This window comes from Perca fluviatilis, chromosome 5 (genome assembly GCF_010015445.1).
Source record: "Perca fluviatilis chromosome 5, GENO_Pfluv_1.0, whole genome shotgun sequence".
Taxonomy (NCBI): domain Eukaryota; kingdom Metazoa; phylum Chordata; class Actinopteri; order Perciformes; family Percidae; genus Perca; species Perca fluviatilis.
This window is the reverse complement of record NC_053116.1, coordinates 30,025,594-30,050,640: the sequence shown is the minus strand read 5'-3', so window position 1 is coordinate 30,050,640 and position 25,047 is coordinate 30,025,594. Positions and strand designations below refer to the sequence as shown.

Below are 25,047 nucleotides of genomic sequence, written 5' to 3'. Positions count from 1 at the left end.
CGATGTCTAACGTTTTGGGGACCACCTGACCTCCCTGCTAGCACCACCATCAGGCCAAAATGTTCAACTTGGACACAACAAAATATTGATGCCTCCCAGATTATGGCATCTTTTCCACTTTATACACCCCATGAACTTCTCTCTCACACCACACTGAGAGCAAACTATCACCTGTGCATACAGGATAACAAGTACTCCAACCTATATGCCAAACTACACACCATAGTGCTATGTCTGTCTAGTGAATAATTTCTGTAATTTGCCCTCATTCACATCACAACAGAGGTTGTTTAAGGTATTTGAAAAAATGCCCAATATTGTTTTTCTTTCAAGGACAGTCTCAATATCTCATAATGTAATGGTCTGATACATTTTGCTGAGTCTATTTTATTCCTAACACAGTCAGTATTAGCACTTTAATATCTTGCAGCTTTTGACTTGTAGGCTTGTTAACTTCTAGTTAGGACTAACAAAATAGAAAATGTCCTTTTTTACAGATTCTTGGAAGGATCTTTGTTTCCACATGCTCACTAGAAGACACTTTTATCAACAGACCAGTCAGCCATACTGTATTAAAACTGAAGAAGCACTCTAGCCTGCTGCATTGAAAGTTTTGAAATCCATTTTTAAATTTTTCAATTTGAGACTGAAATGAGAGTATTAAACTGTTCAGTGCTACACATACCAAAAAAAAGGGCCCTGTCTCCAGGCTGCCTGTTGATTGTACCTTCGAAGACCAGTTGCTCCTCTATAATATGTTCATTACAGTCTCATTATGCTAATGTGATGTACTTTGTTCCTTGCTGCTCTGTTCGGCAGGCCAGTTGGCGGTAGGAACCTGCGAGATAGTGATGCTCAACAGAGACAGCAGCGTTCCCAGACGGACCATCGCTAGGCAGACGGCCCGCTGCGCCTGCCGGAGAGGCCAGATTGCTGGGACCACCAGGGCGAGGCCAGCATGTGTAGACGGTGAGTTGAATGACCTTTCTAGCCCTGGCGAGGGAAATTGTCCCATAGAGGGCAAAAATTACTGATTTTAGTTGGATTGAGTGAAAACAAGAGTCCCAATGGTTAGAAAACCTAGTGAAAAAATGTGTACTGTTAATGGAAATAGTTCCAACTCTCTCTCATTGTAGTCCCCTTGAGCAAGGCACAGCAACAGCGAGTGATAGTGTGTGAATGTCAAGCAGGGTGCTCTGGAAAGGAGCAACACTCTGTGGATAAATCCATGTTGAATACATTTAAAAAAGGTTCCTCAGTTGGTCCTTAGGAACATTAGAAACATTAGTAACCATGTAATGTATAACTATAATGAACAACAACATTCTGGAAGTGACCCTCTAATGTTTGTGTCTAAATGGGGTCCATGGCATGACTCTCTGCCTTAGATCACTTTATTACTTATACAGTATTGTTGTGATTAAACTAGAATTATTTACTGAGTATTTTTTTTGTTTGAAGTAAGATTTGACTTTAATGTGCACTAAGTGAACACTGGATGAATTATTGAGTTGTGGCTTTTTTTTGACACAGTAGTGAATATAAAGTTGATGATGTACTTTAAAAGGATATTATAAATATTTAGGTTAGTTAAAAGAATAGTTTAACATTTTGGGAAATACACTTTGTTTGTTTTCTTACCAAGTGTTCGATAAGAAGATCGATACTACTGTCATATCTCTACGGTTAATCTAAAGCTGCCGTGTTTAGCCAGTTATCTTGGCCATAAACATTGGAAACTAGTTGGCACGGAAGGCTCCTTAACAAAAAAACTGTCCCAGTGGGAATCTAATATTATAAACAAGACATAAATAAAGCAGTAAATAACATTAGAGTAAATTACAGCAGTGACTAAAACCACATGAAATAAATAGCGATAATGACAAGTAATGGCATGTGGAATCATTAACTCTGCTACAACAGAATCCGTAGACCTTTTTCATAGCAGACATTTTGACATAACAGGAACATTATGAAAAATCATAACAGGAAAATCACAGGTGTAACTATTAACATTATTGATAGATCCATTCCATTATGTGCCCCATTCCAGTGAACCAGCATGTACAATACCAGGGCCCTACATCTGGTGCACCTGCATGCAATGTAGTTATTAATGTTATATCAGTCAAAGACACTTGCGTTAGGAAATGATCAATTATAGTCGGCCAATCGCTCTTAAATTTCCCATAGTCATTGTCAGTTCATACTTGTGTTTTATGTAGGGTTGGGTATCTTTTGGGGTTTTTCCGATTCCAGTGCTAAAACGATACTTTTAAAACGGTGCCGGTGCCTGAACCGGGAATAGGGTATTTTACAATAACTTTGAATGCACCACGAGGCTTACTAATTTCAAGTGAACACACCACGTCTGTGTTGTTTTTCCGACAACGGCAGCTGCACTTTGCTTAACGTCCCGCTGTTGGAATCCTCTACAGTGAAATACAGACACCCTTTACACCGTTTAGCTGTCAGCATTTGAACCATGTTTAATCCAGCTGCTAGCTAACGGTAGGCTAACATTACCTGCTGTCAAGTGAAGTGTTAACTAGCGGAACGTACAGCGATACTCCTGTTGCCTCTAACGTCTGTTTCAGAGCATCAGAGAGCAGTGCAGAAGGCATTTAAGTGGCACCGAAATGAGGCACCGAAATCCGTGTTGCAGTTCGGTCTGGTAGATACCGGTCGTTTAGGCACCGGTGCCGTATTAGCACCCGGTTTTGGTACCCAACCCTAATTTTAGGTTTCTCCTAGAACATGTTTCATGTTTTAATGTTCAAAACACATTATTTTTCTTATACTGTCTGTCTGAATATATACCTGTATTCACTCTCTGTCTGAAACACTCCCTGTCTCTTTAAGCCAATCTTCTCTGATTGGTTAGCATTTTTACATCTGGGCTCTTGAAGTTGCTGCAGCGTCATTGCAGCCGGGAATGACTGTAACAGCACTGTATGGGCATTTTCTGTCTATAAATATAGTATAATTGTGACATCACAACCGTACGGACAGACGGACGGCTCGTTTAAAGGCTGTGTGCATTTCTCTTTGGATTGAGCGTTTTGACACTTTCACTGTATTTTTATAGCACCTCAACCTGCTTTAATTAAAAAAGACATTTCTCATTTCTTTCAATATGGGATCTTCAATAAACACATACATGAACATTAAATCGACAACATGAAATACCACATAAAAAGGAGGGTGGAGTGGCGAATGGGGCTGCAGCAGCAGACAACATCATTGACATGATCATCACAGTAACAGATATTAGTGTCACGTTATAATGTCCGCGCTGTACACCTGCATGAATATGATTGGATGGTACTTGCTACACAGCTGTAAATAAGCCAATCATACTGCAAACAGCAGGTGCCAATCAGCCAACAGGCTTCATTAATGACACATGTGCTTTTCCTGCTGTCACATATTAAAGTTTACATATTATGCTTTTCCGTATTTTCTGTCATATCTAAATGTTAAAATGTTGGATTCTAATGTTAAACGTGGCTGTAAACTGTTCTGAACGCTTCAGTTTCAACAGTTTTTTCTACTCTCGGCTGAGTGTTACGCAACACTTAGCCAGCCTTCTCTGGCCTTTTATGAATGATGATTTTTTTTTGTGTGCTACTGCTGTGTTAACATTGTTGCATGTAGCTACATGCTAATGGCAGTAAAAAATGTCTCTGATAGAACAAAATATATAGACTGCTTTCTCCATTAAAAGCAACTGCCGATGTAATTTGGTTGTTTAACCAGCCAATCGATAAACACTTTGCGTGTCTCCCTTTAGACTGTTTGACTCCCAACTATGTGATTGGTTGTCTACATTAGACTCCTCCAGTCAGCCAGCGTGACATTAACAAATTATCAATCGCTTTGTGCCTCTTTTGTTGTCTTCATGTTGAATTTTCCTCTTCCGCTGTTTTTTTTTTTTAATATACTCCAGCTGAATAAAGATCCCTTGTAATACAGACTGTGTGATGTTCATCCACTCTGTAAGATAAGATTTTATACTTAAGAGCCCCCTCTGTGTTATTGGACGATATCTAGAGGAGGGTGATAAGTCAGATGAGACACAGTCCATCTGTGATGCTGATTGGATCTCACAATATTACAATCACATGCATCTATTAGTTCCATCTCGCAATGACTCATGTTAGCTTTAATCTAATAGCCCTGACATGAGACCGCAGTCCCACAGTTTGTGTCACGCTCCCTACACTGCTTTTAACCACCACTCCCTCTCTGCCGACGCCTCTCAGTAACACTCAGCAGATGCTAATTTACTTACAGAGAGCTATGATTACAGCAGCAGGAAATTGATTATTACGGGCTTCCCACTGCACCACACCCTACACTCCATTAATAGCCAGTGCATTAAAGAAACAACCTGTTGCTCACAGGCTCGTTTAAAGGCTTTCTGCTGTCAGCTAAAAAATTTGTCCATAATCACAAGGTGGAATTTCTGCATATCGAGACCACGATGGGTCTAATGCTGCAACTGTTCAGATATCCTCTCTGACCTTTAGTTCAGGGTATATTCAGTTACACTTGCTTTTGATGTGAATTCCCATAAATGCCTTTGCCCTTCTAAGCACATAAACCAATTTACTGACTTTTAGACATGTTTCATTTGTGTCTCTCACTGAGGCTTTGGCATACTCCAGTTTTTTCACTGAGCTGTTATTAACAAAGCAAGGGCTCACTGGCCTCTTGGTCAATTTAACATAACTAATTTACAGCAGCAGCAGGAGGGAATCACTGCCTCTTCTAGATGTGAGAACTTGTGAACTTTTTGTCATATGATTATTCCTCGCTTTAAGTGAACGCAAAACCTGGTTTGCTTTTTATTAACTTGATATGAATTGAGTTTGTGAGTCATATGTACAGTCACTTAATTATACTATAAACCTATTAGAGTCCAGGTTTATAGTGTTCTCTGCCATTTCAGTGCTTTTCCTTTTTCCCAGAGAATATTAAGTATTTCTGTCCTGAAAAATTGTTGTTGCCTTTTACTCCACACCGCGAACTTACAAAGTAATGTACATTCACTCTGATGTGGGCAATGCCCTCCTGTCAAGACACATAAAAAGAGAAATGAACTCTCAGCAGTATCTGACTACCAGAGACAGCAGAAATGCAGGTATTACACAACATTTCTGTAATCCATTATTCATAGAATTCTAGTTTTGAATAATTTGAAAAGAGGTAGAAAGAACTATACATATAACTGCAGCATCCCCTGTTCAGTTCCAATGGGGGATCTTTTTTGCATGTTGTGGCCCTCTCTCACTCCCCTTGTGACCTGGTTGTATTTACATTGTCACCATCTAATAAAGACAAGATAATCTAAAAAACAGATGAGATAAAGAGTTGTTGGAGCAACGATCCGTCAGAGCTGTGAGCCAAGTGAGAATGTGTGGTTGAAAGCCTGATAAGGTTTTTAAGAGTCTGCCTTTGCATGGAAACACCTAAAGACAATAAACTAATCTTCCTGTTGGAGGAACACTTGTGTCTTTTTGCTAATAATAATGAAGTGTTTTTCTAAAGTTGTGATTCACAGGTGAAGCAATGCCAGAGACAATAACATCTTCCCAATCTGTTCTGCACAGTCCACTTTGTTTGCAGTAGTGCGATAATGACGGCAGATCTTTTTTGTGTGAGAAATGTGAGAGATACTGTAACTGTAACATTGCTAAATAGGACCAAAGTGCAGAGAAGTAGAAGCAAACACACTAACAAGTGGCATCTGTTGGAGTGTGAATAAATAAATAACTAAACTTATATTAGGCACCAAACTTATAATGACTAAAACATTTTCCTTTGGCCGTTTGGCATGGCATCTCCAAGTCTCAGCAACCAGGATCCTGATCAATAAGATATACTGTATATAGTGAGATTAACGGGTGAGGCAATATGCGAATGCTGATCAGATAAGCCAACCTTGGCCATCACTCCCCACTAGTGGGATTGTGGCCTGCCAGCACAAATGTTGAAGAACACCCAAGACAGCTCCAGAATCAGCACCATGGACAGCAGTCAATACAGATTTATTTAAAGTAATTTATTTTCTTGGAGACTATGGGCCCTATTTTAACGATCTGAAACGCAAGTGTGAAACGCCAAACGCAAGTAGCTTTGTGGGCGGATCTCTGGCGCTGTTGCTATTATACCGGCGGGATAAATGACTCTTGCGCCCGACGCAAATCTTAAATGGGTTGGTCTGAAGTAGCTAGGTGTGGTTTGGGCGTAACGTGAAAATAACCAATCAGAGCGTCATCTCACATTCCCTTTAAGAGCAGGCGTATTGTTCCGTGGCGGATTGCTATTATGACGGCGGATTTGCCTGGCGCACGCCAGCGGGAGCTGTCCGGGATGCGGCAAAGTAACAAATGCCCGTCTTGGCCGGGTGGCGATGTTGCTGCGGCCTCTCGGGCGCATCTCCTCAAGTCTGGAGAGGATTGCTGCAGCCATGGAGCATGGGCCTCCAAACGCACCACCTGCACCTGTTGTGCCCCTTCCTCCTCCCCCCACTCTATCTCCGTCCACCCGCTCCATCAGGAGCGCATCGCGCATTACTCCCGGACCAGATTCCGCCGGAGTGTCCAATCCCACCGTAGTTCAACATCACGTCTCCTTAAGTCCTCTAATATTTCCTCATTTATGTCATCAACACATCCATGATTCATGGAAATGTTGTGTAAAACTGTACTGTAAAATGCCTCCTGACCAATCCAAACACCTGAAGCGCATTTTCAGTAATATTTTTCTTTGTAATTATGTATGGTTTTCAAAAATGGGAACTGCTGTAGATGAGAGAAGTGTATGCGAGTTGTGCACACGATTCATTAAGGCCAAGCATGCGCCCCTAAAATAGCATCTGAATAACGCGCTACTGACTTTAGACTAGCGCCACTGACTTTAGACCAGGTTTTTCCTGGTCAGTGGCGGAATTGTTTTCTGAAACTGCAAAATAGGACTACGTAACGTTTGCGCCGGAACACGCCTCCTCTTTTTGCTGAACCGCCCCCAGGAGCGCAAATACATTCCCTAATTTACCGACGTGCGTCTGTGGAGGGAAAAGTCTGCTGTGCGTCGGGTGCAAAATAGGAATGATACATGCGTCGGTGTACAAAGGCAATTGCGCTGAGTGCAAGATAGGGCCCTAAATGTTTCCCAGTTCCATACTCTAACTGGGTTCAAGTGTAAAGTGGGTTCATGCTAGAGAAGCGACACAATTGTTAGACTTTTGAGTGTAGAGTTGATACTCTTTTTCCACAATGTATGTACAAAGACAAAAATTACAATGTAAAAAGGATAAACCGAGCTTGGCATACTCTGCTTAGCAGTGGCCATTGTGGCCACAAGTGGCAAGTACAGGATAATGACAAATGCTAACATGTAGTGTAACTGTAGCACAAGTGGGGAATAGTCATAAAGTCAGCAAACTGATTCAGTTATGTCAGTTGCACAGTGATATCTAGCTTGTTTGTTTAGCTATATTCAGCCACCATAAGCTACTGGTCATACCAGAAAAAGTAACTGATTTAACTTTTCTTCTGTAAGAGAGTCTTCTTTCAAAAATTACTGTCTTGCTTTAAATGGTTGAACAAACATTTTACTTGTTAGGTTTTTCATATTTTACATTGGCACTAATGTGCCGAAGTCACAGTTTGATTGATGTCATTCAGCACACGTCTATGATTTCCTTATACATTCGTCAAGTGCGGTGTTTCAGCAGCCACAGCCGGGACTTTTAATGAAATTCACAGATATTACACCTCTTAACATGGTTTTTAAGCCTTTTCACTTCCAGTTATGATGATTGGCATGTTGGGGTGGATGGATTACAAGTCAAACTAAAACTTTAATAAACATCCTCTCTCACCCTGCAGGTTTTACTGATGTGGAATTTAGTGCACAGCGATTCTTGCATTACAAAATTACAAAGACCATCAGTTTACTGTATATCATAATGGATTTTGCACCATTTTGTACCCAAGTAGCAAGGAATAGAGGCTAGTGCACATAATCTTTGTTTTCAGTGATAAGAATGGTGCTAGTGCTACTTTTCACACAGTACACAGCTACACTGATGTTTGTCAATGGACGTTTTTCACAGCAGACATTTTGACTTGTCATAGTAGGAAAAGCACTGCTGAAATTGATAACCTTAACAATGGCTCAATTCCATCAAGTGTCCCAGTAAGTTATTTCAGTGAGTCAGCATGTACAATACCAGGGCCTCTCCTAAGTGGAATGCAGCCATCATTAATGGTTTTGAATACACCTGTGCTTTTCCTACTATGACATGTCAACATGTCTGCCGTGACATGTTGACATGTCATAGTAGGATTAGGCTTATGCACAGCGCGCACACACTATGCTTGTTACACATACACAGGGAAGCGCACAAACATGCAAAAGATTACAAATAAAAATATTACGGTGAAAATCTGCCATCATAATAGCAATGCGCCAAGGTACAAACGCGCCTGGCTTTTAAAGGGAATGGGAGATGACACTCTGATTGGTTTATTGCATGTTACGCCCAAAACACACCTATGAATTAATGAAGACACTAACTACAACCCTTTTGAACCATGCGCCCGGCGCACAGACCCTTTTTTCTGCCGTCAAACTAGCCAAAGTAGATTGGGACACGCCCTAAACGTACCTGCGCCATGCGGACGGCTTCACGCCATGCGGACGGCTTCACGCCATGCGGACGGCTTCACGCCATGCGGACGGCTTCACGCCGTGCGCTTAGATCGTTAAAATAGGGCCCTACGAGTTAATATTTGGGGAATCTCATCTGCACAATTATACTCACCAGCAAAAGCTCATGGATTTGATTCTCTTTGCTGTTTCCTGTAATGAATAGAAACCAAAATCCAAGGCTTACAGTACATATAATGCAGCCTTTGGGACAACAGTCTGCAGCTTGTGGCCTAAAGGTGACAATTGGACAAATATTTTGATCTCCCTTGCCATCTTGCTAGTATTCACACTTCTATAATGACATACCAACATGCCTAAGCCCTGCAGCGAATAAAGTTTGTTATATGTGATTTACCTAGGATTTGATCGGTTGATTTACCAAGATAGCAGCTGCGTTTTTCTAGCAGCATGTAATGTTACATGTTACTCTGTTATTCCTTTTTGATTATTCGTACTTAACAATTTCTCACTATGCGACAAGTGCAGTTTATTTCTTCACAAAATAACTTCTTTTGTAAGTCTTTTTAAAGCCATATTTCAAGGTTTGTTTGCCTTGTTTTTGTACTGCTGTGTGACACTGTTGTGCAGGTTTAGTCTGCACACTGTACACAGGAGGATTATGTGCTTTTCCTTGCTTGTCTCCCTGCTCTCACTCTAATCTGCTCCCTGACTCTTTGCGGCTCCCTCCCCTTCTCTGCTTGGCCCGTTGTTGCCATGCCATCACATCACACTGTAATCGTATGTAGCTTGATGGCCACGATGATAAGAGTCTGCGGGCTGCAGGGAGTTTATATACTGGCTGTAAGCTTCTGCTTTCACACTCCTACACAATGATTATTGACACTAAATGAGCCAAAAAGTGAGCAAAAGGAAGACTTTCTTCAAATGTATAATGCAGACACACAGTTGAGAAGATTTGTTGTATTCTTAATTTACATCAGCTCCAGAGAGAAGCAGACCTTGATTTCAAAGAAGCTTATGTTTGACACAGAAAATAAATAAATATTTTACTACTCTAATTTCAATTTGTTGTTGATGTTGTTTGCTGGTAATGCAAGTCAACACTTCTTCATGTTTACCTGTTGTCTTGATAAATTCATCAAATCAAAGCACAAATTATGTACAACAACACTGTCAAATCATACTCACTGGTCTGTTTCTCTTCTCAAACTAAAATATTGTTTTTATTCACTTATCAACAAGTCTACAATTCAACAATCTATAAGTTACAGTTAATGACAGCACTTCCTGCCCAGATGTATATGCAGAGTTGAGTTTTACTGACAGTAGCTGAACAGCAATTACAAAAGTTTGGGAATGAAAAGCTTTTGGAAATTATTAATGAAGATCCATTAATTGAATACTGGCGTACACAAAACCACAGAATGGCTTCTCAATTTCTAAACAACGCACCCTAATTTTTCCATCCATGTCAACAACAGCAAAACCATGCAATTCTATATTTCTGATAAAAGTGGCAGTGTTTTCCAGCCCTAAAATGCTGCAAATCAATACTTTCTTTTCCACAAAGCAGCATTTGTAAATCAGCAGGAAAAGGAAAATGAAATATCTTGTTAGTTTCATCATTAATAGCAAACCTCACTTATGACAGCATCGCACCCACAGATCTAGAGATAGATCTCAAGTTAGAGAATCAGCTCTAGATTTAGGTTGGTAATACAGTATCAAGATGCTGCCAGATGGGTTTATTATATCTGGCAAACTTTCTGGTTTGATGACATCTTGATGAACCAGCCAGAAATACAATGCCATTTTGAAATAAAAGCCCCCAAAAGAAAATGCAACAAAAAACAATCTCAGTAATTCAACAGCTTGCTCAACAAAAGTACAGAGTAATTTGGAGTTCGGCTGCTGGCCGCTTTTAAAATGTGTTTAATGTTGGATTTTTCTGTTGTCATAATTAGAAGTGAAAGACCATCAGGCATCTGGCAGCAGGTTGTGCTGTGTAGAGGACAGAGGGCTGAAAATCTGGACACTACAAATTATTATCCAGCCAGAAAGCCTGTAAAAACCTGTAAAAGTGTTTCTGGTGCCCAGCAAAGCTAGTTAGCTAATCTTGTTGGATATTTATCAAAAAGCATCATTATTAGGATCATTATTAAATTACCAGTAGAGGCACACAATATATTGTTTAGGTGATTCATGCTTCACTTTATGTTTAACATACTCGTTCCTGTCTCTCTGAAATTGTGTCTTTTAGTTTGTTGTACCTCATCTTAATGCATTTTACATGAGCTGCCTGTGGCTTTAGTAAAAATGTGATGGTATTTTTTTACTTCTGCCGAGGAAGAATTTCGTCAGACTAACAGTGCGTCTGGTTTAGGACTCGCTGTTGTGCCTCCTGCCCTGCTCTGAGTCTCGTCTGGCAGTGCTATGTTGTGCAGGACAGAGCTTGGCACTGTGCACGGGGGGGACAGATGGTCTTACGTGTAAAGTAGTTGGAGGTCCAGAACCATGCCCCAGCAGGGTCTCTGGCAGCTTACAAGCCTGGCCTAACGGCCACGGTCCCTGTGTGGGACTCCGACAGCGCCGGCAACAGTATGGGCCACCCAGGTGTCAACCAGACAGACAGACTCTCTCTGTCTCTTCCAACCACCACAGCCAGCTGTTTCACCTCTGCTGCTGCTGCTGCTGCTGCTGCTGTCGCTGCTGCACACTGCCAACATCACAAACAGGAAAACATTATACAACAGGCCTGAAATCATGTTTAAACACAAAACAGATATCATAATAAAAGCACAATAATCCTCAGCCATTTGCATAATAGCAGCATGTAATCGATACTCTAAGATGAAATATAACAGCAGACAGATATTTTCAGACAGCTTCAGCTCAGAGGCTTAAAGTCTGTTCAGCATACAGGTGATGTGTGTGTGGGTGGTTGTACCATATAAGCTTTTTAATGTGTTCACAATTGCTCGTGCCAGCATATTGGACAGATAGGTTTGATGGATGGAGACAGGCTGAAGCCAAACTGCAGCCGTTGCTGTTTTGTAGCTGCTCGTGTTATTCATGATGTCGTTGTGGATGAAGTTATCATGGCGACGCTCTAATCCCAACCAGTGCTGTGCGACCGATCCACGGCTTACGGCACCATGTAATTCATCAAGTCATCATAGATCAAGTCACACTGTCATGGGCGGCATTGGAAAAGTAACAAGGGCAAGCTATTGAGTGCCTGGATACTGTGGCAGCAGCTGAAAAAGGCATTTATTTTAGCCAACCTCCGCGACTCTGGGCTGGCTGGGCTGATGCACTCCACGGTTAGTCAGCATTCCCGCCACTTTGCGGGCTCAGCTTATATTCCGAACCCTGGAAATTGAGTTGTGCTGTAATATACTCAAAAGTACATCTGCAACTGACTGATAAATCTACACTTTGTTGCGCCTGACTGATGGCTGTGAAAATGAAAACTCACCACGGCATGTTGCTGTGTCAAGAGGAAGGTCACTTTAGATTTTCTCCTGCACACTGAGGAACCTCTGTTCACGGGGAAGCCAAAATGACCATTTTGTCTCAGTTTTAATATTTTCTTATGCTTGTTCGGTTCAATGAGATGACAGGTTTCTAGATTTTTTTTCTTCCACTGCTTCGTCTCCAAGCTGCCTGACTACACCGTGAGTGCAGGCTGGAAAAAGCACGGCTCCTGTCTCGATGTGTCAACAATATCTATTATTTGCTGAGAGAATGGCTTTATATCTACAGAGCGGTAATTGTGTCTGAGTGTGTGTGTATGTGTGGTTACATACATGAGGGGTGCTTGATAAATAGCACAAGATGACAGATCTATATTAGAGTAGCAGTCGGGGTATGACACTCCAAAGACCAATTTCAGACTGTTAACAAGGCCTGCACCAGGAATACCTCACAGCAAAATGTCACAAGGCCTCCCTTTCCACACCTCCTTACTCTCCCTCTCTCCGCTCCTTCTCTGTTTCGCCCTCAGCTCTCCAGTGGACATTCAACGAATTGTAGTTCCTCTCTTTCAATTTGGCGACCATGTTACCTCGTTCCACAATGTGCTGCCCCCAGGGGATCGTGGGTAGGCAAGAGCAGCGGCCTCAGCCAGGTCCGCAGAGAGCTGATAACCTTTCAGTGTTGCTTTAGCACGCTGTGTAAAGAACAATAAGAGCTTATCAGCATCGACTACAGGCGAATGCTAATTCAATGTCATGCAGACAGACTGCAGAGGGATCATTCTGACGGCCTGTTGTCTCCAGCAGACAAATACCTTTAAGAAGACTGAAGTTTGTTTCTATACTGTATCCCATCCCCTCTAATCTACGTATTGAAATATTACTGATTCCCATAGTATTAATAATTTGTGTGCATGAATTAGAACATGAGATTAAACAACATTGATAACATGTTTAAGGGATGTCATATATAACATTCACCCACAGTACCTCTTTTCAAAATCCAAACAAAACTCATTTCACAATATTGATACAACCTGTAACTTAAAGGGGTGATAGAATGATTATATAGGGTATTTTACACTGTTCCTTAAGGTCTCCTAATGGGGTATGTAACATTGGTTGGGCTGAAAATTGCCCGAATGATATTTTATTAGGCCCTTAACTACCCTGTGAATATGGCTCTATTTGGAACAAGAGCTTTTCTTCCAAATATGGTATGCTCATGAATATTCAGAATGAGCTACGCGCTGATTGGTTTGAGCAAACTACATAGCACATGGGAGACTCTCATATTTCAGACACTGCAAAGTTATACATTGTTTATCGGGCTATTTCGATATTAAATTCACTTCTGATACTTTTTTAAGCGAGAAATCAACTATATAAAGCTCAAATATGGGCCGTTTTACGAAAATTGATGGCTAATTGCAAATTTGGTAAGACTGTGTGTCGGAGTTCAGCCGCCGGTGCTGCCTCGCCGCCCGGCCTGCCTTCCTTCACAGACCCCGGCCTGCTATGAGGTACTTGGAGCTCGGTCACGGCTGCAGCCCACAGCAGGGACTACCAACACCGCTGCCCTGACAGAGCTCCAGGGCCTTCAACTCCCCTCTTCCTGCTAGCTAAATGGCCCGTTGTGTGAGAGTGAGAGCGCCGTCAGCGAGCTTGTTACACCAGCAATCTGTTACCACATGTTACACACATGTCACGCCACTTATACAAAATCTAATTAAAGGTCTTATAAAGCTAACAACGGTGTCCGATTTCAAGTTAATGAATATTTGTGAAGACAAAGTGTTTCGTTAGCTGCGACTGTCCCTTCAATCCTAGCTATGTGTAGCTACAAACCACGGATAGTTAGCTTCCTTTTCGCCTTAATTCGATTATATTTACAGTTTGAATTTCGTCACGCCACTTACACAACATCTAACTATATGTCTTATAAACCTAACAACGGTGTCCGATTTCAATTTAATGAATATTTGTGAAAACTAGGTGTTTCGTTAGCTGCGACTGTCCCTTCAATCCTAGCTATGTGTAGCTACAAACCACGGATAGTTAGCTTCCTTTTTGCCTTAATTCAATTATATTTACAGTTTGAATTTCGTCACGCCACTTACACAAAATCTAACTATATGTCTTATAAAGCTAACAACGGTGTCCGATTTCAAGTTAATGAATATTTGTGAAGACAAAGTGTTTCGTTAGCTGCGACTGTCCCTTCAATCCTAGCTATGTGGCGCTACAAACCACCGGATAGTTAGCTTCCTTTCGCCTTAATTCGATTATATTTACAGTTTGAATTTCGTCACGCCACTTACACAAAATCTAACTATATGTCTTATAAAGCTAACAACGGTGTCCGATTTCAAGTTAATGAATATTTGTGAAGACTAGGTGTTTCGTTAGCGGGTATAAATTAGCAGCAGGTTTGATATTCGCAGGATATTCGTTTTCGACCTACCCCCATTCAGTTTCCTCAATAAAATGTCACTACATTACTAGTGTAGTATGTTGAGGACAGTTTAGGACACTGTATAAAAAAAAATCATAATGGTATTTGTTGTCCTAGCCGATATTAGAGCAAAACAGCACTTCACTCAACGCTGTTCCGGCTGTTGGCTGAGTTAGGGACCGTCTACAAATTACATTACTCAGGCTGGTGACATAGACTACTGGGATTCTTACAGGAAAGAAATCACCAAAAATCTATAAAAATACATTTTGTCATTATGATTGCTGTAGTAGTTGCCAATGGTGGACTGCTAGTTACTACAGGTCACATTTTTGTCATATGTCACATTATAGTGAAACAGGATGGAATTAAAAGTTTAAAATATTCACCAAAAATCAACAAAAGTACATTTTCTCATTCTGATTGCTGTAGTACTTGCCAATGGCAGGCTACTACTTACTACAGGTCATATTTTTGTCATATGTCTCATTATAGTGAAACGTGATGGAATTAAAAGATTAAAATATTCACCAAAAATCAACAAAAGTACATTTTCTCATTCTGATTGCTGTAGTACTTGCCAATGGCAGGCTACTACTTACTACAGGTCATATTTTTGTCATATGTCTCATTATAGTGAAACGTGATGGAATTAAAAGATTAAAATATTCACCAAAAATCAACAAAAGTACATTTTCTCATTCTGATAGTACTTGCCAATGGAAGGCTACTACTTACTACAGGTCATATTTTTGTCATATGTCTCATTATAGTGAAACAGGATGGAATTAAAAGTCTAAAATATTCACCAAAAATCAACAAAAGTACATTTTCTCATTCTGATTGCTGTAGTAGCTGCCAATGGTAAGCCTTTACTTACTACACGTCATATTTTTCTCATATGTCACATTATAGTGAAACGGGAAGGAATTAAAAGTTTAAAATTTTCACCAAAAATTAACAAAAGTGCATTTTCTCATTCTGATTGCTGTAGTACTTGCCAATGGTGGACTGCTAGTTACTACACGTCACATTTTTTTCATACGTCACATTATAGTGAAGTAGTATGCAATACAATAAAATTAAATGAAAAGACATTTTCACATTCTGTTTGATGTAGTAGTGACTACGTCATTTTCCACCATGTTGGATTTTATCTAAAACCTTCCAAAGGCATCTCTTCTCTCAAATGTTGTCCAATCATCTTGATACTTGGCACAGATGATCTTCAGACCAGGCTGCTTTGTCTTAAAATTCAAAACAGTTTGGCCATTCAAACTTGACGGTGAAGCTGCGAAACGGGAAGTAATCCTCATTCCTCAGAAACACATTGACCAATCATAACCAAACTGGGTAGATAGACTCATGATATCATCCTGAGGGGACCCAAAACAACTGGTCATCTTTGACCTTTAGGGAGCGCTGCAATTAAGGAACATGTTTTTTAACTCGTATCCTATTTAAAAAAGATGTTCAATGTCTAGTGATACTGTAAGTTCTCCACATTTAGCTCCTAAACTATTTCTCATGAAAATATCATTAGTGATTATATGTTGTAGGTCAAAGGTCAAGTCCATGAATACCTTGAGTGTGATATCTCAAGGACGGCTAGATGCACATATTTCAAATTTGGTATTAATGTTTGCATGGACTCAAAGATCAAGTGATTTGATGTGGGAGGTCAAAGGTCAAATTTCAAGGTCAAAACCATTTGAGTGCGATATCTCAAGAACAACTTGACACACATGCTTTAAATTTGGTATGAGTAAAAGTATGGATTGAAAGATGAAATGATTCAATGCTTTTTCATGAATTTCCCCAACATCCAGCTAGCAACCTTCCATCCACTATTTCAATTCCTTGGCATTGCATTTCTAGTATTTTATTGATTTTTGGTGAATACTTTAAACTTTTAATTCCATCCCGTTTCACTATAATGTGACATATGACAAAAATATGACCTGTAGTAACTATCAGTCCACCATTGGCAACTACTACAGCAATCAGAATGAGAAAGTTTACTTTTGTAGATTTTTGGTGAATATTTTAAACTTTTAATTCCATCACGTTTCACTATAATGAGACATATGACAAAAATATGACCTGTAGTAAGTAGTAGCCTGCCATTGGCAAGTACTACAGCAATCAGAATGAGAAAATGTCTTTTGGTTGATTGTTGGTGAATATTTTAAACTTTTAATTCCATCCCGTTTCACTATAATGTGACATATGACAAAAATATGACCTGTAGTAACTATCAGTCCACCATTGGCAACTACTACAGCAATCAGAATGAGAAAGTTTACTTTTGTTGATTTTTGGTGAATATTTTAATCTTTTAATTCCATCACGTTTCACTATAATGAGACCTATGACAAAAATATGACGTGTAGTAAGTAGTAGCCTGCCATTGGCAAGTACTACAGCAATCAGAATGAGAAAATGTACTTTTGTTGATTTATGGTGAATATTTTAATCTTTTAATTCCATCCTGTTTCACTATAATGTGACATATGACAAAAATGTGACCTGTAACTAGCAGTCCACCATTGGCAACTACTACAGCAATCATAATGACAAAATGTATTTTTATAGATTTTTGGTGATTTCTTTCCTGAAAGAATCCCAGTAGTCTATGTCACCAGCCTGAGTAATGTAATTTGTAGACGGTCCCTAACTCAGCCAACAGCCGGAACGTAGATTGAAGTGCTGTTTTTGCTCGTAAATCGGTAGCAACAACAAATACCATTATGATTTTTTTTTATACAGTGTCCTAAACTGTCCTCAACATACTACGCTAGTAATGTAGTGGGATTGTATTGAAGACAGTGAATGGGGGTAGGTCGAAAACCAATATCCTGCGAATATCAAACCTGCTGCTAACTTATACCCGCTTGTTTAGTTAGCTGTGACTGTCCCTTCAATCCTAGCTACAAATCACGGATAGTTAGCTTCCTTTTCGCCTTAATTTGAGTATATTTACAGTTTGAATTTCGTCACGCCACTTATACAACATCTCCCTAAAGGTTTTATAAAGCTAACAACGGTGTCCGATTTCAAGTTAATGAATATTTGTGAATTCCAGAGGAATTCTAAGAGGAGGCTAGCTAGCTCTCATTGATAGAGCTACATCCAGCCGCAGGCTCTATCAATGAGACTCGCGGACAAGCGGCGTTTATTTCCCCAATAGTTTGTTTAAATAACTCAACACATTATAATTACACACATTAAAAGATTAACTGGAACCTGTGGTAACAGATTGCTGGCGTAACAAGCTCGCTGACCGTGCTCTCACTCACACACACCGGGCATTTAGCTAGCAGGAAGAGGGGAGCAGTACGCAGATCGAGGAGTGGCTCAATGTGGGTGGAGCTAAACGTTTGACTCCGCCCACTTGCCAAATAGCAATTGGCAGAGCCATTTCTCTATCACTCTGGCAATTGGTGTTAGGGGAAAACGCAGGACTTTCAAGCTGACCGGAGATCTTTTCCCGCGTGTGAAGTTTGCTTTTCCCGTTGTTGTTTTTCTTAACCCAACCGTCCATTGTTGGCGTCCCCCAGAGACATGGGCTCGTTTCCCGCAAATTACGTTTGATTTCCCCGTTATCCTTTCCTTAACCCAGCGGCGGAGTGGAACCAAAACATCTACCGGGAAATTATGTAGACCACCGGCCGGCAGGCAGTGTCCGTCCGCGGGCAGGTAGCGTCTGTCCGCGGGCAGGTAGCGTCTGTCCGCGGGCAGGCAGCCAGCGTCCGTTTGCGGGCAGCCAAAGTCCGTCCGCGGGCAGCCAAAGTCCGTCCGCGGGCAGCCAGCCGGCAGCCAGCGTCCGTTCGCGGGCAGGCAGCGTCCGTCCGCGGGCAGCCAGCCGGCAGCCAGCCGGCATCCAGCGTCCATTCGCAGGCAGCCAGCGTCCGTCCGCGGGCAGCCAGCCGGCAGCCAGCCAGCATCCAGCGTCCATTCGCGGGCAGCCAGCGTCCGTCGCGCGGGCAGCCACCGGCATCCAGCGTCCTTCCGCGGGCAGCCAGCGTCCGTCCCCGGGCAGCCAGCCGGCATCCAGCGCGTCCATTGCGCGGGCAGCCAGCGTCCGTTCGCGGGTGGCCAGCGTCCGTTCGCGGGTGGCCAGCCGTCCCGCCGGGCAGCCAGCCGGCAGCCAGCGTCCGCCGCGGGCAGGCAGCCGGCATCCAGCGTCCATTCACGGGCAGCCAGCGTCCGTCCGCGGGCAGCCAGCCGGCAGCCAGTGTCCGGTCCGCGGGCAGGCAGCCATCGTCCGTTCGCGGGCAGGCAGCGTCCGTCCGCGGGCAGGCAGCGTCCGTTCGCTGGCTGCCCGCGGACGGACGCCGGCAGGTTAGTCCGTCCGGCAGGCGGCAGGTTAGTCCGTCCAGATTTTCCCGATTGCCACTCCGCCTCTGCCTTAACAACCGTCAGTTGTTGTCTGGCGTTCCCCAGAGACCAGGGTATGGAGTGCTGTGGGCTGCCAGTCGTGACGGAGCTCCAAGTACATCAGAGCAGGCCGGGGTGTGTGAAGGAAGGCAGGTCGGGCGGCGAGGCAGCAACACAGGCAGCACCGGCAGCTGAATTCCGACACACAGTTGGACAAAATTTGCAATTAGCCATCCATTTTCGTAAAATGGCCCATATTTGAGCCTTACATAGTTGATTTCTTGCATAAAAAAGTTTCAGAAGTGAATTTTGTAATGGAATAACAGAGATCTGCGTGACCTAGCTAGATTCAGAAGACTAACTGATCTCAGGTCAGTTGTGTAGCCTATGTAAATGTTGGGGCGTGACCGTTCTCTTAATACACCCATGGGCTGACAAAGGTTCCGGTTTTTGGGAGGTTGACGTCAACTTCCAGCTTTGTTGGGATTCGCCCATTTTCAGCGGCAGTTTCAAAATATGAAATTTTCATAGTAAAGGGGTGTCAGTGGGACTTTGAGCTTCTATGTATGTCCTATTTACCCACCGAACTGTCGTTATTCAACTATGACAGGGTAAAATCGGTTTTGCATTCTATCACCCCTTTAAGTTCATACTGATCCAGTGACTTGATGCTAATTTTACTCATTTGTGCAGAGAAATTGACACCTGCTGGGCTTTGTACAGGTCCATGTCTTACCTTAAATTGAAATATTAATTAATTAATGAATCTGCATCGATGGAGCTTGAATTGCCTTGTCCCCATTTTGCATGTGATCAGGGACCTTTGTTGCATTTCCTTCCCTTGTTTCCTGTCATCTCTTCACTGATGCTAATTTATAATAAAAAAGGTACAAAAATGCCCCAAAAAATAAGTAAATGTCTCCCTGCAGAGAGCTTGAGATGTTCTTCTTAAAATGTACACCTTATAGCATTACATTTAATTTAAGTATTTCCAAAAAGCATCCTCACAGGAAACTTTAATCACATTATTTTTTTAACAGAATACAAAAAGGCTACTTTTTAAATTTAGAATGCAAATAGGAATGACAATATAAAAGCATGATCATTAGATTTTAGCAAAAAATTTACCATTTCGTGCCATCATTATATCTCCACAAATGCAGTGCACTCCCAATTACAGTACTGCTCTTCTTTTGCAAATGTTTATCATTTCCATTTTTACTTGTAGATGACATCTTATGAACTTGGATAAGGTGGCTAGTATCCATTGATCTGATACTGACTCAAATACACTGGAATTGTAATCTCTGTTTAAGTTTTGACCAATTTGTTGCTGCATTGAAAAGGTTTACACTTGAATTGTGAATTGTTAATCTGTGTTTTTATTTGTTACATTTTGTTTTACAAAGTGAGGAAAGCAAAGTCAAGCCTGGTGAAACAAAAAATAATGATCCCAGTCACTTCCACACAGTGAGACATACAGTTTATTAATTAAATTTTGTTATCAGATTGGAACTCAGAATCAATCTATACCCAAACCCTAGGTATTGGTATCAGGACTGACAAAAGTGGGATTTGTACATCCCTAGTAGCTATAGGGATTTTTCAGCCATTGTTGCAAACCAACAATTAACTCATGCTCTTGCTATTCCTGCTATGTAGCTCTATTCACTCCTGGTGCATAAAGAGATGCCCAAGATTATTGCAGTATACTGCACAATATGTCTGGCCTTGACGGTAAAGCGACAGGTAACATAAAACCATTTGAAGAGCTCACAGGTAAACTATTTGGCGTATTGTCCACTGAGTGCAAGTTTGAGAGCAAATTGTACAATGTAGCTTCAGTAAAAGAATTCCAATAATATTATGTTGTATAATGGTACACATTACTTTCAACCTAGAACCTTTTACCTAGAATTACCACAAAAAAAGGCAAAATAACAACAACAAAAAAAGAATCTTCCTGTGTAGCTGCAGTAAAAGCAAGCATTAGAAGAAGAGTAATTTATAGAACACCAGCTGGCCTGTAAAGGTTACTACCACAGGCAATTCAGACCTGGTAGTTCAACAAGAACCTAATTAAAATACTACAGGCTTGTAGACACATCAGCACATGAAGATGCTTTCCTGTCTAGTGAGCATAAAATGGACAGTTTTGTTTTTTGTTCCAGAAAATTTTGACATTTTGAAGTCTCTGTCTGGGTCGGTGAATCTGTCTAATTTGCCTCTTTGCCCTCTTGTTTTTCGCCCTCTCAGCGCGAATCGTGCGGAGTCGTCAGTGGTGTGAGATGGCTCCCTGCCTGGAGGGGGAGGTCTGCAGCCTCCTGTTCAACCGATCTGGCTGGACCTGCACCAAGGGCAGTGGTCGCATCAAGACCGTCACGGTAATTTACAAGACATGACATTAATATACGCCATATGCACTTAACAGCATCACGCCAACATTTTAGAATGGGTAAAACCTGCAAGCTGATAAGTGTTATGTGAAGCGAGAGCCCAGGGCTAGAGGCAGCACACAGGTATATCAATACTGAATGTCAAAGTGTAGGAAACTCATGGTGAACTGCTCCCTGTGGGTTGGAATTACAATCCACAATTTAATTGTGGGACATCCTATTGAAACAAATCAAATAAACCAAACTTCTGGGTATCACTTCTTCATTTTACGTCATCTCTCTTGCACTCTAGACATTGATAATATTGTAAAGAAAGTCAGAAGCAGCATAAACAGTACTTAATGTTATGAACATGGTCATATCATTATTGGTTCTAACCCACCTCAAATATTGCTCTATTTTTTGCCCTGCAGCTAAGGAGGATTTATAAAAAGCTGCTAGATTAGCTCTGCACTCTGTTAGTATCACATTAGCTTTGACAAAAGGCACACCTAACTGTTCTGGCTACCAAACTTCAACTTAGTATTTTGTTTTTTAGGTAAAGTTTTTCACCAGATAAACCTGAATTCTTCTTGGACCAGCTTAAATACACCAGCATCTTAGGAATGCTAAGAAGGCTCAACTACAGTATCTCCTCCCAAAACTCAGATACGTCATTTGAAACCAACCTGTACAGAACCTCTTCAGATTAGAGTCTGTTACCAACTTGAACTGTATTTACTACTATATGGTCAGTTGTAATATAACTATGTAATATAACTTTGTAATGGTCATGAACCAATTTTTGCTGTAGTTTACATTCCACGTGTCTGATTATGGACCCCAAGAAGACTAGCAACCCGTAAAGGGCTGAAATGAAATCATCTGCTGTGACATCTTTTGAGCCCCAAGTGCAACATGCTTGAAAATTTCAACTAATAGACCGTACAATAGAGAGCAGTTCAGCAGCAGCTTTCTGCCCACTTTGATTCCATTTTGATTCACCTAACAATCAAACAAACCTGTCAAACCCAGGCCAAATATCAGAGGTTTTACCTTGAACATCTACTGTGAAACTGATACTGACAAAATGTGGATTCAGATGTGAAACAGGAGCAGCTGATTAGATTAATTTACTCTAACAAGAGATCAGAGGTTTGAGGTTTCGGTGTCATGCTGAGAAAAATAATAATAGCTGACAACGGTCCATGACCTCTCCCTGACTTTGTGAGAGATTTAAATGAATACAAAACATGTTACATTTTTAAAGCCTTCAATATGGTGTCATCTGGTCGTCTGTAGGCTCCTCTCACAGTGCAACATGCATCCAATGACTCAGAGCTTCCAATGCTGCAGTGCTGATTGAGGCTCTGCTCTGTGATTAACTTTTACTGTATTTGATTCACAATACACAGGGAACACAAAGCCAGCATGTCTTATCAGTGAGGGTTTGAGCTTTTAGATGTTGGTGTCATTATAAAGGAAGAATTATAAATATTCATTATGAATGTTTGGAAGCCATGAGTGGAAAAACAAACAAACTGTAAAGGCGCCTACAGACAGAAAGCCACTCTCCGAGCGCTACTGCTTGCCTGGTCAACGGCTGAGTCGCCATGGATACAGGTCTCAATTTCACACCATGCAACTTTATGCTCAATGGAAATGGAGGGGTTCTCTCTATAAAACACAGGCTAGTTTTCCCACCAGGTGACTGTCTTGCTTCACCAATTAGCTAGTCTGTGCTGAAATGTCCATTAAGCACAATTATAGTTAGACTCTAACTCTGGCTGCACAAGCATCTGTATACTGTGTTTGTGTTCAGTGGTTGGCACTGCACGAGTCCAGCTTTTTTTTTTTCAATTTAAGGTTTAAATTTTCTCTGTTGAGGGATGTAACTTACCGAGACAGAGCGAGTGAAATAGCACAGTACAGCATGTTGATGTCAGCATGAGATGATAGGACGGACAGAGCAGGAGAGACTGCTATCCTCATCGTCAGGTACACAAGCTCAAAGGTCAACCTGTGACTGGATCTCTTGATTTTCACTCACTCTCTCTTTCTTTTATCTCCCTCACTTGTTGTCTCTTTATCTCTCTCTCTCCCCTCTCGCTGCTCCTCCGCCTCCTCCGTCCAGCAGCCCTGGGCAGCTGCGGCAGATTTCATGCACGCATTCCCATCGTGCTCTAATCTACCCTGACAGCACACTTAGGTTAGTGTTTTGCTTTTGTACATACATTTACAAAAAAAAATGCAGATTATGTGTTCCACTGCATATTCTTTATTAGCTGTTGCTGAGGAGAGTTTTATTGTAGAAGTTAATCACAAGGGATGCTTCTGTTTTTTGTTTGAGGGGGCAAGGATAGGAAGGATTTGGCAGCAGAAGAGAGGAGGTATCCAGAGGTATTTGTTGTAAGACCTGAAGTGGGAGGATAGCACATTCTGGAAGATAAATGAAAATGAGAAATCTATAAAGAGGATTGATCAGGCTGGAGCATGGAGAGTAGATGGGGCGAGGGAGAGGAGAGAGAGAGAGAGAGAGAGAGAGGGAAGGAGATCCGTCCACATCTGTGTGCAAGTATCTGAGTGTAGAGAGGGAGTTTTAATTGTGAGAGCATCTGTCTTCACATGTTCATAATCACATTACATAGGAGCACTCAGTGTGACAATGTGGGTTTCTGAAAGCTGGTAATGGCTGCACTCATTATTCATGCTGTGGTGCGTAGGCTTGACATAGGTGAAGTTAGCCACTGAAATAAAGTGACAAATGTACCTGATGGAGGCAGATCATGCATCTGCTAAAACACATAATATACTGCTTATATCGGTTAAAGATAGGGTTGGGATTCTATAGCATTTTTATAACATCTGAATCCAGTATTGAACTCACCTATCAAATCTAGTTAAGCTTTCAACAATTTTAAGGTAACTAAAGTTAAAAATTATTCAATTAAGATCTGTATTTTGTGGACTAAGAGAAACACTTCAGTTTTGAGCGGCAGCCTAATTATTGCTCACAACCTGTAGCTACAACCTAACCATGAGATAAGCAGCAGAGGATATGAAATGTTGATTAAATGAATTTGACACATTGAAAAAATTCTCTTCTTTTTCACAAGCGAATTCAGATCTATGAGGTTCATATGTTTAAATCATTGAAATGATTTATGATCAAAAGTTTGTTGGGAAACTGACGGAGTACACAGCAAGCCAACAGCAGCTGACTAGTTTGATCAAATTTGAAAATATTTATAAAAGGTTATTTAAGATAGGAAAGGCGATAAAAATATTTGCTTGTGCATTTCACAACAGCATTCCATAATCGAGCAGCTGTTTTGTGTAACTAAAAACATACATATGTATTTTCCTCGAGGGAACCATCTCTGCTGTCATCAGTTATTTTTCAGATGTAGCCTGCTTTTGTTGTATCATGTTTTTGCATCAGTTTCTTTACTGCTACTGTAGTTTGGAGTCGGTCAACAAGGGTACGCTGTTCCTATATTGAGTGCTGCTGAAATGACCTGCTGAGATTACCATGTAACTTTGTTTGTGACACCAACAGCCCCCAGAGGATGACTCCTAATTTTAGTGACCAACTAATCTTTTCTCTATCACCACTGTGAGGCTAAAAGGTCTCTTTGACTTACACTTTAACACTGTCCATACATCATAATGAAAA

General features: G+C 41.2%; 1 protein-coding gene across 6 annotated transcripts in view; it reads left to right on the top strand.

Annotated features, from left to right (window-relative positions):
• tafa5l (TAFA chemokine like family member 5, like) overlaps positions 1-25,047 on the top strand; it is a 57,700-nt gene that overhangs the window by 15,301 nt on the left and 17,352 nt on the right. For 2 of the 6 annotated variants that reach the window (XR_005639345.1, XR_005639344.1), the window contains exons 2-4: positions 820-969; positions 21,253-21,380; positions 23,506-23,580. Coding sequence is in view for 2 of the 6 variants with exons in the window: in XM_039801583.1 (XP_039657517.1) it covers positions 820-969; positions 21,253-21,380 (278 nt within the window). In the remaining 4 variants the exon portion in view is untranslated. The remainder of the gene's footprint in view (positions 1-819; positions 970-21,252; positions 21,381-23,505; positions 23,581-25,047) is intronic. The other 4 variants (XR_005639347.1, XR_005639346.1, XM_039801583.1 and 1 more) reach the window with 2 other exon arrangements.